At 50.6% G+C, this 15,569-nt stretch overlaps 2 protein-coding genes across 6 annotated transcripts in view; both read left to right on the top strand.

The window, feature by feature from the left end:
• Window positions 1-15,569, top strand: part of MRPS26 (mitochondrial ribosomal protein S26) — a 121,516-nt gene that overhangs the window by 74,159 nt on the left and 31,788 nt on the right. The window lies entirely within an intron of this gene.
• Window positions 1-15,569, top strand: part of PTPRA (protein tyrosine phosphatase receptor type A) — a 110,503-nt gene that overhangs the window by 74,084 nt on the left and 20,850 nt on the right. For 3 of the 5 annotated variants that reach the window (XM_061351937.1, XM_061351940.1, XM_061351939.1), the window contains exons 3-5: window positions 10,667-10,745; window positions 11,629-11,991; window positions 13,676-13,693. In XM_061351937.1, coding sequence (XP_061207921.1) covers window positions 10,667-10,745; window positions 11,629-11,991; window positions 13,676-13,693 — 460 coding nt within the window. Of the gene's footprint in view, window positions 1-1,190; window positions 1,311-10,666; window positions 10,746-11,628; window positions 11,992-13,675; window positions 13,694-15,569 lie in introns of those variants that run through there. The other 2 variants (XM_061351941.1, XM_061351938.1) reach the window with 2 other exon arrangements.

Raw genomic sequence — 15,569 nt, 5'->3', positions numbered from 1 at the left:
AGCCTGGTTTGTGGTCCCTGCCAGGGATGGGGCAGCCACAGCTTCTCTGGGCACCCTGTGCCAGCGCCTCAGCACCCTCACAGGGAAGAGCTTCTGCCTAAGAGCTCAGCTCAGTCTCCCCTCAGGCAGGTTCAAGCCATTCCCTTGGCCTGGCCCTACAGGCCCTTGTCCCAATCCCCTCTCCAGCTTTCCTGCAGCCCCTTTAGGCACTGGAGCTGCTCTAAGGTCTTCCTGGAGATGCCCTGGATGATGGAGAAATGCAGAGTCTGTCGTGGCATTAATGACTATTATAAACTATTAACTCAGTTTGGTCCTTGGCCCTGCTTTTTAGCACAGTTTCATCCTCTTTGTAGATCCGTCATCCAAAGAGAAGGGTAAGATACAGGCGTTTTGATGAGCTGACTTTCTAAAGCAGCATCTCTCGGGGTTTCTGACTCCAGAAATACCTGTCAGGCTGTTTTCCCTTCACCTGGAAATACATTCTGGTTTCTTATATGTAGATGGTGTTGAAAACCGTCTGTGTCTGGCAGCACAACTGCTCCCAGTCAGACTTTTCAGCTTGAAGCCTTCAGCAGAAGACGTGCCTCGAGATGCTTTTGGCACTCAAATAAGAGCCAGAGAAGAAAATGCTTTCAGCTGTTGTTCCCTTTCTTTGCGAAGTGGGTTTTAGACCCTTGCAGCCACCGATACAACTGCGACCCTGGGGCTTTTTCCATCTGGAAGAGTGCAACAGACACACAGGGAATGCGAGATGTGGGGACGGCATCCCTGGCCCCGCTCTGGCTATCACCATCACCCTCAACCCTTGTTTTCCCAGCTTAATACATGCAAATATATGTAAAGAGTAAAGACTGTTCCACCGAGTCTTGCACATTCATTCCGAGGGAAGGAAAACAAGCCGGATTTACAGGGAACTTACAAGCTCAATTTGAGGACCCACACTGAAACACCCAAAAGGCTGCTGGTGGCAGCCGCCGATGCTGACCCAGGCGCTGCTCCTGGCACCTTGCTTTTCCCTGCACCTGGAATCCTAATGGCGTGGAGATGGAGCTCTCCGAGACCCGGAGGATCTCCTCATTAACAGCCTCTGATTGTTTTATTTTTTCCCCTCTAGTTTCATAATCAGTGATCTCGGCTACACCACAAAGTGTTACTGTGGCAACAGGGCTGAACCCAGCGGCGGTGCAGAACCACCGCAGGTAAAGTGGGGATTTCACGGCTCCGCGGCACTTTCTTAGCCCATAGGGGCTGCTCCGGGGGACGGGCTGCCTGCTCCCTGCATCCTACAAGTGTCCCGGGCGGATTTCAGGGTAAGCACCAGCACCCGTGCAGCTGCATGAGGGAACGCATGCGTTTGCCATTGGAGCTCAGCCTCCATAAGGAGATCTGAACGCTGCCATGCGAATGAGCCCCTCCGACACCTTTGTTTTAAAGGAGGATGCTCTGGCTGCTCGCCACCAGCTTGGAGCTGGGACTTCAGCCGGGTCGTGTAGAAAGGGCTGAGCCCCAAAGCTGGGCTTTGTTATTTGGGTATTGATGGGGTTTTTTTTGCTTTAAATCCACATTTCTCCTCCCCACGTACCATTTGTTTGCTCTCCGAGAGGCATCTTGCTAGGGAGGGATGTTGTTATGCTAAATCATGGCCATGCTTCATCCTCACTCCTCAGGCTAAAGCAACTGGTCCTTTTCAGAGCTAGTGTGTGAACAGCCCTCACGTTTCCTTTGTGCGTGTTACAGAACATGCCTGGAACAAAGAAGGGGACACCTAAAATGGGATACTTAAGGAAATATCTTCCTATATGACCTCATTTTTATTTCATTATTAATTCATGGGTTTGAATGATGACTTGAAGCAGCTTCACTTGCGCCTCTCAGGCAGTTCCTCTCCGCTCCCCAGTGCTGTGTTGTCCTGCAATGCCCATCCCATGTGGGGAAGGGACACCAGGAGACCATGGGGTTCGGTCTCCTATTTGCTGGGGGGGTTACAAGCTCTGGGGGTTTTGCTTTGGCTGTTTGAAGAGTTCAAGGCCAGCTTGGACACAGGGGCTTGGAGCAAGCTGCTCCAGTGGAAGGGGTCCCTGCCCGTGGCAGGGGTTGGAAGTGGATGAGCTTTAAGGTCCCTTCAACGCAAACCAGGCTGTGAGTCCATGATTCTATGGAATACCCCTCAAGGAGGTCTCAGCTCCATCTCCCCTTTGCAACACAGCTCCTGTGCCCCACCATCCCTCACCAGCCTGGCCTGCAGTGAAACCCTTCATCCCCAGCACTTGGTTCAGGCTCAGAGTTGTTCTTTCATCTTCATCCTCCTGGCCTGACAGCTCCCTTGGCCTTAGCTCATTGCTTTCCTTTTCCATGGAACTTCACCTTGTCTCAGCTTTTTGCCTTCCCACCTTGATGCCTCTTCATGCTGTGTCCTTCAGGAAACGCTCTCCAGATGTTGCTCTCCATTCTACAGGTTCAAGATGCTCTTCAAAGAACCACGGGATCCCAGCCTGGTTTGTGTTGGAAGGGACCTTAAAGCTCCTTCAGCTCCAACCCCTGCCATGGCCAGGGACCCCTTCCACTGGAGCAGCTTGCTCCAAGCCCCTGTGTCCAACCTGGCCTTGAGCACTGCCAGGGATGGGGCAGCCACAGCTTCTCTGGGCACCCTGTGCCAGCGCCTCAGCACCCTCACAGGGAAGAGCTTCTGCCTTATCTCCAACATGAAATTCTCCTATTGAAGTTTAAACCTATTCCCCCTTGTCCTATGGCTCCAGTACTGAAAAGGTGGCAGGACAATAAGCTACAGAATCAGAGTGATTGAGGTTGGAAGGGGCCTCTGGAAGTCTTATGTTCCAGCCTCCCTACTCCAGCAGGACAACCCAGGACAATCTGATTGCCCAGGACTGTTTCCATGCTGATTTTTAATGCATTCATGGATGGAGACTCCACAACCCCCCTGTGCAGCCTGTGCAAGTACTTGGTCACCCTCACAGCCAAAACGTGTTTCCAGGGATAACCTGGCAGTGTTAAAGGCCAGGTTGGACACAGGGGCTTGGAGCAAGCTGCTCCAGTGGAAGGGGTCCCTGCCCGTGGCAGGGGTTGGAGCTGGATGAGCTTTAAGGTCCCTTCCAACCCAAACCATTCCATGAGTAAATAGCAAAGTGCAGGGGAGCAGTGATTTGTTGAAGGTTGGGCAGGCGGAGAAAGCAGAACCCCAATCCCTTCCTGAGGCTTCTCCTCCTCACACACTGTTGGTTCCAGCCGGTGTCACTCATGTGGAAGCCTCCTGTTTATTTAGAAGCCAAACAGAAAAGGCAAAGAAACCCAAGTGGGTTTTGAGAGAGGGTGAATGGTTGCTGTGATTCATCTTTTCTGTAGAGGAGTGGAAAAGCAGAGGGTGGGGGAATGATGCTCAGTGACACATCAAAGGCCTTGTTTCAGCTTCAGAGACACATGCGAGGCATTAGTCACTGCCTCTTTGTGCAGCAAACCCCTTCTTCCTCCCTCAACTCCACTGCTCCTGGTCACAGCTCCTTGGGTGGTGTTAATGAAGAGAAGAAATCCTTGGCATCGCATCCAGCGGCAGAGGTTTGGGGTTACAGGGATGAGGAACCTGGTGCTGGTGGAATCGTTGTGCCATTGGATGAGGCCGTGAGCTGCTCTCCTCTGTCGTGGACCACAGCTCCAGCGAGAGGCTGGGAAACCACAACGGGCATTTAAAAGGAGCAGGGAGAGGAAGAGGGAATGGCAGGTTTGTTTTCCAGGGTGGCTGAGCCATGCTGATGGCTTGCTGCCACCGAAAAGGAAACGAAACAAGACCTTGTTCCCCTTTCTTTATGCTCGTGCTTGTTCTCATCCTACTGTGAGCTGCTTCAAAGAGCCAAGCAGTGCAAACACTAACCTTGCTCCTAGTTTTGCCCTTTTCCCTGCCAAAAGAAGGAGGAAAAGTGACGTTTCTTCTCTATTTCACTGTGGTCGGGGTCAGCACAAGGCATTCAGGTGGTCTTGGATGAGCCACTGCATTTTAGCATCCTGCTGATAGCACTGGCGGGCCTGGGTGGCATTTGGTTTGCGTCTCCTCCTTGCACAGAGAAAATGATTGCTTCATTTTCCAGGAACAGGGAATATGTCAGAGGTGGGGGTAAATCCTGCCTTTGATTGTGGATGCCTGTATCCGGATCTGGGCAGTTTCTGCAGCGCTAAATACTAATTCCTTGCTTTCTGCAGCCTAACCCCCTATAGCAGCACACACTAAAGGACCAGGTTTAACCCCCTTATTGCTTTATAAAGAGATTATTTCCTTTCTTTTTCCCCTCCACCATCAATCTTCTTGACCACATTTGCTGATTTTAAACCATACATCCTGCAGCCCTAAACCCAGCTTTTCCTATAGGGAGATCCTGAGCAGTACGTGGGAGAATGCAGTGCATATATACTATAGAGGGAGATAAATAGGTATATATATATGGATGTTTAGATACTCTTATATGTATAAAATATGTATATACTATATAGAGATAGAGATAAATATATATGCATATATAGATACTTTAATATGTATGTATATACTGTATATAGGGAGGTAAAACATAGATAATTTAATGTATATATATACTGTATATAGAGAGATAAACATACATATATAGATACTTTTTGTATATATAAAACCAGATCTATACTGTAGAGAGATATATGCCATATATTGATATTTTAATATATATCAATATATATACTGTATATAGAGAGGTAAACATATATGTATATTTATATGGGGGTTGGAAATAGAGGACCTTAAGGTCCTTTCTGACTGTAACTATTCTATGATTCTATGATTATATATAGATACAGATACTTTTATATATAAAAGTATACTATAGAGATAAATATTTATACATATATTGATACTTTTATACATAAAATTATATATACTATATAGAGAGAGATAAGTATATACATACATAGAGACCTTACTATATATAGAATCATAGAATAGTTAGGGTTGGAAAGGACCTTAAGATCATCCAGTTCCAACCCCCTGCCATGAGCAGGGACACCTCGCTCTAAACCATATCACCCAAGGCCTCATCCAGCCTGGCCTTGAACACTGCCAGGGATGGAGCATTCATACTATATAGAAAGGTAAATACATATATAGATATGTATGAATATTTATATTCATACACATGAAGGTTTATACATATCCTATATAAGGAGGGTTTATACAGAGAAATAAATATATATGTAGATGCTTTTATATATATATATACTATGTATAGAGAGATAACCACATAGATAGATACTTGTATATTATCTATTAAGTACAGTTATTTAACATTTGTCTCCCTCTCTGGAGACATTAAAAACCCGCCTGGACACGTTCCTGTGTAACCTTATCTAGGTGTTCCTGCTCCGGCAGGGGGATTGGACTCGATGATCTTTTGAGGTCCCTTCCAATCTCTAACATACTGTGATACTGTGATCTGTATAAACCTATCTATAACATTGCAGGAACCAGCAGCCGTTCCTGAGGGCTCCTATCCCACCTTCGGAGCAGGAAGGTGTGAGGGAAGGCAGCGAGCATCCCCGTGCCGTGCCGTGCGGTGCCGTGCCGGAGCCGCGGAGCAGATCCCGGCTGCTCGGCAGGGCAGCGCCGGGTGCCTGACGTCAGGGTGTTTTTGTGCCGCTCGCAGGATGTCGCAGCCAGCCAAGGGCTGTGTTGATGGTGATAACATTACAAGTATTTCCTCTCCCTTTCCGAAGGCAGCAGGGAGGGAGCCGAGGGGGAAGGGAGACTCTCGGCTTCCTCCACCTCTAGGGTAGAACTCCAGGGGCAGTTTATGTTAAGCAGCGGAGCGCTGGTGTTTCTTTATGCTCCAGTGGGGAATAGGGAGGGTGGAAGTGCAGGGGTTGGGAGCTGGCACAGCCCTCTCCTTGCTCCCGGTCCAAGTTAAGGTGATTGATAAAGCAGCGCTGGCAGCCGGGCACAGGAGCAGCTCCTGTGTTCTCCTGTAATGATCTGCACAGCGAGTCCTGATGCTTCCTGGTGTCCTGTTTCTTCTGACATTCAGTGTAATAAAGCCATAAGAAACTCAGGGTCTGTGTGGACTGCGGCATCCAGCTTTCCATGTGGAATCAGGGCAAGGCTTGGGAAAATCTGTATTCTCTCCCCTTGGCAATCCTTTCCTCCTGGATCCTCCTGGAGCGATGCACTCATTAAGTGTAAAACCTCTGCTCTGGAGCCAGGCTGAGAGAGCTGGGCTGGGGCAGCCTGGAGAAGAGAAGGCTCCTGAAGGGGAGACCTTAGAGCAGCTCCAGTGCCTAAAGGGGCTGCAGGAAAGCAGGAGAGGGGCTTGGGACAAGGGCCTGTAGGGCCAGGCCAAGGGGAATGGCTTGAACCTGCCCGAGGGGAGACTGAGCTGAGCTCTTAGGCAGAAGCTCTTCCCTGTGAGGGTGCTGAGGCGCTGGCACAGGGTGCCCAGAGAAGCTGTGGCTGCCCCATCCCTGGCAGTGCTCAAGGCCAGGTTGGACACAGGGGCTTGGAGCAAGCTGCTCCAGTGGAAGGGGTCCCTGCCTGTGGCAGGGGTTGGAGCTGGAGGAGCTTTAAGCTCCCTTCCAACCCAAACCAGGCTGGGATTCTGTGACTATCGAGGGTTTTGAAGGCAGGCAGCTGCCTGCTCACTGCTGTAATCCCAGAGCATCCTCCACAGTAAAGGAGGGACCTACAGCAATGGTTGGACTCAATCTTAAGGGTCTTTTCCAACCTAAATGATTCTATGATCACCCCACCATCCCAAATGGGTTTTGCAGCTGGTACCCGTGGACAGTCCAGGAATTGCCTGTAGCTCCCATCCGTATAGATAGCAGTTGTGGTAATGGAAATAAACCCAAGTTCTTCTATTGTATAAATATTAATTCCCCATACTGGAGGGCAGAAAGAAGAGGGGATTCACAGTTTTACTTCTTGTCACCCACCCACCGTGACCTGCTTCTGGTACCAAAGGAAAGTGTGTTGAGGATGGGGGACAAGAGCTTTGAAGGCCTATGGGACATTTGGCTGTTGACTTTAGAGTGTGCAGGGTTGGTATGGCCTAACCCATCATCTTCCCTTCCTTAACTTTCCCAAAGGACTCCAAGATGGGAGAGGAACAAGGTCCTTGGGGTCCAGCCCCAGCTCTGCCACCCCTTTGCAGAGTGGCCTTGAACGAGTTCATGTCCCTGCTAATTTGAGGTGTGCTGCAAGAGCTGGAGCAGACAGCTCCAAGGATCCTTGGAGCCATTAAGAAAGGCTTGGAAGAGATGGGAATCTCTGCGGTGTTCCAATGATCAGTTAATTATGGCATTGAGGAGCAAGTTCTCAGCATGAGGAGCTGGTAGGATGCCAGTGTGGTGGGAGCATCCCTGTTAGCAACTGGTTTGTCTGCTCTTGGGCCAGAGTGCTGCTGCAGAGCCAGTGCTGGCAGAGCTGTGAACCAAATGAATGGGATGCCAAATGAATGGGAATCCCAAATGAACAGGATTCCAAATGAATGAGAATCCCAAATGAATGGGATGCCAGTGAATGAGAAACGCAGATGAACAGAATTCCAAATGAATGGGATTTTCAAATGAACAGGATTCTTAATGAATGGGAATGCCAGATGAAAGGGATGTTGTATAAACGGGGATCCTAAGTGAACAGGTCTGGAATTCCAGATGCATAGGATCCCACAAGAACATGATCCCAGAGGGATGGGAACTCTCATTCTGAGAGTCTTCCATTTTCCCTTGTTACTGGTTTCTTGTGGTAGTGATTTGTTCCCAGTGAGGGAAGCAGTTGTGATGGTGAGACCTTGGTGCCTCCATCAGCCCTCACCGGGTTTCAGGAGCATCCCCATGTCACTGCTGCATTCATTGGAGATTCAGCATGGCTTTAGCTTCCTCCTGCCTTTGCACGTGGGTCCCACCTCCATGAGGGCCCTATTTCCATGGGTTCCCATAATAGGATGCTTGGAGCAGCTGTTTCCTGCAGGGAGCTGCTTTCATTCTCGCTGAGGGCTCAGCTTGGTGTGCTTTGCTATTGCAGTTAAACATGGGGAGGACACGAGCTCCCTTTCCCTACACTGTGGGGGTGGAAAACCTCTTTGGCTTAGGACCATCTCAGCTCTGGAGTGTGACTGCTTATGCAGTGGTCTTGCAGCACAGCCTGACATCCCAGTGCACTTAACCACTGGGCTTTTCCCCAGGCCCCAGCTGTGCTGGCTGGCTCCCAGCCCTGAAAACACAGGATCACAGAATGGTTTAGAAGGGAGCTTAAAGCTCATCCAGTCCCATCCCCTGCCACAGGCAGGGACCCCTTCCACTGGAGCAGCTTGCTCCAAGCCCCTGTGTCCAACCTGGCCTTGAGCACTGCCAGGGATGGGGCAGCCACAGCTTCTCTGGGCACCCTGTGCCAGTGCCTCAGCACCTTCATCCTTAAACATTCCTTCCTTATAAACAGAGGGGTTTCTCCTCCAAAGCCAAGCAGTTCAGACCAAGCACATCTCTCTGGCAAGTGGCTGAACATCTTGCATGGGATGCGTTAAGCACCAAGAGTGGAGCATGGCATCAGCACCCCACCTGCTGCAGGTTACCCAAACATCCCACCCCAGAGCAGAGCCTTGGGGAGGCATCGCAGGACCAGCAGCAGGAAGCCTCCAATAAGGTCAAATGCATCCAGACAGACACTTGAACCTCTGCAAAGCTGCTGTTGGGGTGCTGGTAGGGACCGCTTGGAGAAAGCCATGCCCTGCTTGCAGCAGCAGGGCTGGCTGTGGAGGGAGCTAAAGCAAAGCTCTTATCTCTGGAGCTGGGTTTCCTGCTGCTTCAGGGTTTGTCTGACCTTTTGGCCACTGAGTCAGGTCCATTTTTGCCAGGTTTTCTATTGGGGGGGGGGGGGGGTGAGGAAAAACATGTCAGTGGGTGGTGCTGATGGGAGGATGCTCCCGGGTGGGGTGGGGAGGATCTTGTATTCCTGATACCGTTCCCAGCACGTTGATGACTTCAGCGTTGTCCTTTTGCCCAGAGTTTGGGATGGGTCTAGCTTGAAGCAGGTTTAAAGAGATGGAATGAGAGCAAGCAGCACAAGATGTGTTTAAGAGGGGGGAGGCTTAGAATGTGCATCAGGAATAAATCCCTTGCTTGGCAGCGTGATCGTGGTGGTGAGGTCTTGCAGCCTTCTCCCAGGAGATGCAATTGGGCAGGGGAGAGCCCATACAGCCACTGCTGGTCGATGGCACATAGAGTTTCCTCTGGGCTTGTAGCAGATGGGAGATGCTGGCCCATCCTTGACAGGCCCAGGGCCATGTGCTGGTGTGGGGCTTGGCAGCTTTGGGCTGTTTCTGGCCAGGAGGATGCTGTCTCACATCCTGATGTCATTTACCTCTGGATCTGTGTCTGCTTGGGGGGAGATAATGCTGCCTATTTCTCAGGAGCTGTTTGAGGTCCACAGAGGAAAGAAATCACCGTAAAGACCTTGTGTTTAAAAGGGCTGGGGGAGAAAGCTGAGGGGAAGCAAGTTCAATGATGACATCGCCCTGTAATTTAGTAGGATGCTTCCTGGAAAGAAGCATCCAGTGAGGAATGTGCAGCCTGGCCTGGAGATGAGCCTGGATTAGGATTGTTGTTATTTACGGGTATTTGTTTCATCTGCATGTGCAGGGAATCTGATGGGGACCTCTGGCCATGGAGATGCTGCGAGGGCTGGAGCAGCTGTGCTCTGGAGCCAGGCTGAGAGAGCTGGGCTGGGGCAGCCTGGAGAAGAGAAGGCTCCTGAAGGGGAGACCTTAGAGCAGCTCCAGTGCCTAAAGGGGCTGCAGGAAAGCTGGAGAGGGGCTTGGGACAAGGGCCTGTAGGGACAGGCCAAGGGGAATGGCTTGAACCTGCCCGAGGGGAGACTGAGCTGAGCTCTTAGGCAGAAGCTCTTCCCTGTGAGGGTGCTGAGGCGCTGGCACAGGGTGCCCAGAGAAGCTGTGGCTGCCCCATCCCTGGCAGTGTTCAAGGCCAGGTTGGACACAGGGGCTTGGAGCAAGCTGCTCCAGTGGAAGGGGTCCCTGCCCGTGGAACTGGATGAGCTTTAAGCTCCCTTCCAACCCAAACCACTTTGGGATCCTATGAATGGAGCTGAGCCTGGCCTTGTGCTGGTTTTCTGTCCATGCCCAGTAGCAGTCAGGGGCTTCACTGAGTCTGCAGGGATCCCTTGGCTGCTGTCCACAGGGGGAGCTGACCTCTCCTTCTTCCCTGCCTCCAGTTCCTGGGCACATTGGATCAAGACTCCTTACCATGGTCTTCACATGTGCTGCATCTCAGCTTGCAGACCGTTACTTGAACATGCCATCAATTTCCTTTAAGACCAGGTGCTTATCTTTGGTGCCAGCTTCATTGCTTGTTCCTCTTGTGCTCTCCCACAGTTCACCATCCCCTGCTCCGTCTCTGGTCACCTTTGCTGCTCCACCACCCTGAGATCCCACAGTGTCTTCTCCCATGCAGAACATAGGAACAACAGCAAGAAATCCTTCCCATCCTCATGCCTGCAGGGACTCCAGCCACACGTTCACACCTCCCTCCCAGCTCTACACACACAGGATGCACAGAGGAATCTCCGGTTTGAATTCCTTTGGGATAATGTTGCATGAGAGTCTACACACCTCATCTTTCCTCTCTTCCCCAGGTCAACATGGATTGGTGGTTCTTTCTCCTTTTGCTCGGAAGTGGCCTGATAAGTGTAGGTGCTAACAACGTTACAACAGGTAAAATATCCTCTTTGTCTCTTCTTTTGTCCCTAAACCACCTTTAGGATCAAAGGAGTAAGTGATGCTTAGTGACTTACTCCTTCTGCCCTCCACTTAACTGTAGTATAAACTGGAAAGAGGGTGATGGGCTGCAGGTGCTCATAAATGGGACCTGCAGGTCCTCTATTGATAGTGTCTTATAGGGGCTTCAATCTTTGTACCTCCTCAATATCATAAGATGTTTTCAAGTTACCCGGTTCTTAAAGTTTGCATCAGTGCTGTGCAAAGCATTCCCTGTCCTGGATTTGGGATTTTGTGGCTGGTTTATCCTTATTGGGGGCCTGTAGGGATGCTGGGGATGGACTCTTCATTAGGGACTGCAGTGATAGGACAAGGGGTAATGGGTTAAAACTGAAACAGGGGAAGTTTAGATTGGATATAAGGAGGAAGTTCTTTACTGTGAGGGTGATGAGGCACTGGAATGGGTTGCCCAGGGAGGTTGTGAATGCTCCATCCCTGGCAGTGTTCAAGGCCAGGTTGGCCAGAGCCTTGGTTTAGTGTGAGGTGTCCCTGCCCATGGCAGTGGGGCTGGAGCTGGATGATCTTAAAGTCCTTTCCATCCCTAACTATTCTATGGTTCTATGATTCTGCCCAGGGAGGTTGTGGAATCTCCTTGTTTGGAGACATTCAAAACCCTCCTGGACACGTTCCTGTGTAACCTTATCTAGGTGTTCCTGCTCCGGCAGGGGGATTGGACTAGATGATCTTTTGAGGTCCCTTCCAATCTCTAACATACTGTGATACTGTGATTCTATAATGATGCAACCCCCCAGCATCTAAACCCTCCAGCGCTACAGAAAGCTATCTCCAGGAGGTTCCCTTGTGCTTTCTCCTCTTGCAGAGCCACCCACAACAGTGCCCACCTCCCCCAGGAGCCCCACCAAAGCTCCTACAGCAGGTCCTGACCTTAGGACTACGACAAGCGCTAGCAGCCTCAACATTAGCACTCCAGTGACTGTACCTCCTGTGGCCACAAAGCCACCTACAACCACAGCCACCAGGATCTCCCCCAACGCCAGCACTGTCAGCATCAACACCTCCACACTGGGAACAACCACCCCTGTGTCTCCAGCCACCTCCCCTCTGCCCAGCGGGACCCCACCGGCTCCAGGCACCGCTGTCCCCAGCACAGAAGCGGAGACGACGGAGAGGAACTTGAGTGCGACGGTGACAACGCAGGAGACCTCTTCTGCTTCCCACAATGGTAGGTGGCTCCTTCACCTCTTCTTCCCCAGGACACGCTGCCCCCAGCTTTGTTTCTTTGCTCTTCTGGAGTTTTGGTGAACAGAAGGGGATGAGAAGACACTTTGGGGTAAATTCCATGGTGGTACCGCAGCACAAGAGGGACACGGAGCTGATTAGACACTAGGAAGAAGTCACTGGTGAGGTTGGCGCAGGTGAACCAGAGAAGCTGTGGCTGGAAGGTGTCCCTGCCCATGGCAGCATCACAGCATGGTTTGGGCTGGAATGGGAGCTTAAAGCTCATCCAGTTCCAACCCTTCCACTGGAGCAGCTTGCCCCAAGCCCCTGTGTCCAACCTGGCCTTGAGCACTGCCAGGGATGGGGCAGCCACAGCTTCTCTTGGGCACCCTGTGCCAGCGCCTCAGCACCCTCACAGGGAAGAGCTTCTGCCTAAGAGCTCAGCTCAGTCTCCCCTCGGGCAGGTTCAAGCCATTCCCCTTGGCCTGTCCCTCCAGGCCCTTGTCCCAAGCCCCTCTCCAGCTTTCCTGCAGCCCCTTTAGGCACTGGAGCTGCTCTAAGGTCTCCCCTTCAGGAGCCGTCTCTTCTCCAGGCTGACCCTGCCCAGCTCTCTCACATACACAGTGATACATGCACAGTGCAAGTGTACAATACACATAGCCTTCAAATGGGAGTGATGGGGACAAAAGCCTGAAGATCTGGATTTCTAATACAATCTGTGCTATCAGGGACAGGATTTAATCACTTTTGTATCTTTGCTACTTCTTTTATCACTGGGGTTACTGGTTTTGATGGACTCTCGGTGCGTGCTGTGACACATTGGCTATTGCACCAACCAGACCCCGTGTGGCTTCTCACTTGATGTCAGCCCCAAGAACAAATGAGCAGGCCTGATTCTTTCTTTATTTCAAGTAATTTCTCAAGGAGCAAAATTAGTTTTAGGGCTGCCCTTGCCATTAACCTTAATGGGAAACGTGGATATCAGTCATGGAAGAATTAAGTGGTGCTCAAGAGGGATGAGGCAGAGGCGCCCCATGAATTAGATGTCATACAGGCAGGTCCTGCTTCTCCAAACCTCCTAACGTTGTCCTCAAGCCCGTGCTGCAGCTCCTCATACATGAAACAAAGGTGTGGGGTGCCCATGACAGCAGCATTACAGCATGAGAGCTGGGCTGTGCTCTCCTTGCCACAGGTTGGCTCTGGTTTCTTATAGAGGGGACATCCAAAACAGCAGGTAGAGGCTTTCCATGGATGCTCCTCATCCCCATCCCTGAGCTTGGCTGCTCTTAATGGAGCTCTTGGCTCAGCCACTCATTTAAAACCACTCACAAGTGTTATCTCTTTAGTTAAGTGCTAATGAATTACACCAGTGACTTGCTGGTTATAGGCTTAAACAGACCGTGTTATCCATTAAGAGCAGTAAGTTGTGGTTATCCATGTCAGAGCTTGGCCTCAGCTCCCTGCTGTGCTGACAAGCAGTTGGGTTTAGATCCCTTTTCCTTGTTGCTACATGAAGGCTGACACTTGTTTTAACATCCTGGCTTTGTAGCTGCTGTTTTAAGGGGAAGGTTTACAAGCAGGTGATGAGAGTTACTAGATTTGCTACTGTCTTGGTCTTTGATCCCTCCTAACTTATTAAAATGGATGTTTCTTGGTTTCTAAGAGACTCTTGTTTTCTTTCTCTGCAGGTAACTCTGACAGAAGAGGTGAGAACTCCATAGTTCATTGCTCTTTGCTCAGTAAAAGCATCTCCAGAAGCATTCTGCTGTTAGAAACCTCTCCTTGTGCCACACTTCCAAACTTGCCTTTACAAAGCCTGTCAAGCTGGTGATACACTGGTATCCCAACTGATGTTGGGCTTCCCTTCTTAGAAGCTCAAGGCCAGGTTGGACACAGGGGCTAGGAGCAAGCTGCTCCAGTGGAAGGTGTCCCTGCCTGTGGCAGGAGTTGGAGCTGGATGGGCTTTAAGGTCCCTTCCAACACAAACCAGTCTATGATGAAACAAGCAATCCTGGACCAATCTGTCCATGTCCTATTAGATACAAAGAGTTCCTGCTGAATGCTCTGAAAACATCATTACCATCCCTAGAGCTGGATGACCAAAAGAAGCCATTCAGGCAATTTCCTGCTTTTTTTTTGCTTATGAATTATCTTCATTGCCTATAATTTACCCTGTTTGACCCGGACCCATTCTCCAAATGATGTGAATCATCATTTTTCTCTATAATTCCATTGGCAAGCAGCAGCACAAATCCATTTCTGGTGCTTTAACAGCACTTAGGTGCATTTTTTCCGTCTCTTAGTTCTGAGAACTGGCATCACTACCAGAATATTTGAAGTTCCTCCTGGTTTTAACTGTATCAGAGAGGGCAGAGCAGAGATGCAGCCGCTGTGGTTGTCACCTATGGAAGCCAGCTTCCTCTGGGCCTTTCCACCATTGCTCTGATGGGTGTTTCAGCCTGGTAAACTCAGTGGCAATCAGCTTTATAGTGCTGGGTGTGCCAAGCTCACGCTGATGCAGAGGAAAAGAGAGATGCTCTGTGATAGTTACTGTCAATGCACATTAGTGCAGAGGAATTAAAGAGACCCAGGTCCAAGTGAATTCATTTAAAGTAGTGGTTAAGCCACTGGAGAAATGTTCAATGTAATTCCCTTGGATCTGCTATGGCTTAGGTCTGACTTTGCAGTCTCTCTGCCATTGTTCATCCCTGCTCCTGAGAGCAAAGAAATGGGAAATGGGGGGCAATCTGGCTTCATCCTGATATTAATATTACTGATACTACCATTAATGCTAATAAAATCATGAATATGTTCCAAGTGCTGTGACTTGGAGGATTATTCTAGGGGGATTGGTCACAATTTGTGGCACCAAGAATTAGTACTGGGAGGAAAACCATGGCAGCAAAAAGCAGAGGGGCTGCTGTTGACATGAAGCAGACCTTAGAGCAGCTCCAGTGCCTAAAGGGGCTGCAGGAAAGCTGGAGAGGGGCTTGGGACAAGGGTCTGTCGGGACAGGCCAAGGGGAATGGCTTGAACCTGCCCCAGGGGAGACTGAGCTGAGCTCTTAGGCAGAAGCTCTTCCCTGTGAGGGTGCTGAGGCGCTGGCACGGGGTGCCCAGAGGAGCTGATGCTTTCCAGGCTGTGGACTGTGATGGATGCTCCAGCACTGCAGGTCTGTGGAAGCAGAGCATTGACTCCTTGTCCTTCTCCAAGCAAATTCCAAGTGTGACACCCCTGGAGCTAAGACTCGAGCAGAACAGGGGCTGAGGATGGTGGCACCGCTCCCCAGTGCTGGCTGGGGACCCTCCAGCCCGTTTCCTGCCTGCCTTTGCTGGGTAGGCTGGGCAGCATGGCAGTGGTTAGCTCTGCGGTGGCAAAGCTCTAACTCATCCAGGCACATGTGCTTAAGGAATGGCTGCAGGGAGCCACAACAACCCCCAGACCTCCTGCATCCTGCTGCCAGAGGCACCCTGCTGCCAGAGGCACCCTACCCTTAAATCACATCTGACAACCGCACTGCACCGGTGAGGCTGAGCTTGACACCAGCCAGGGCAGGAGAAGTGGTCCAGTAATACGTGAGTG

The sequence above is a fragment of the Neopsephotus bourkii genome, unplaced genomic scaffold (assembly GCF_033783945.1).
Source record: "Neopsephotus bourkii isolate Nb327-2 ecotype Australia unplaced genomic scaffold, CSIRO-AGI_Nbou_v1 NB_616, whole genome shotgun sequence".
Lineage (NCBI taxonomy): Eukaryota > Metazoa > Chordata > Aves > Psittaciformes > Psittacidae > Neopsephotus > Neopsephotus bourkii.
The sequence above is the reverse complement of the archived record's forward strand: the minus strand, read 5'-3'. Positions and strand labels throughout refer to the sequence as shown.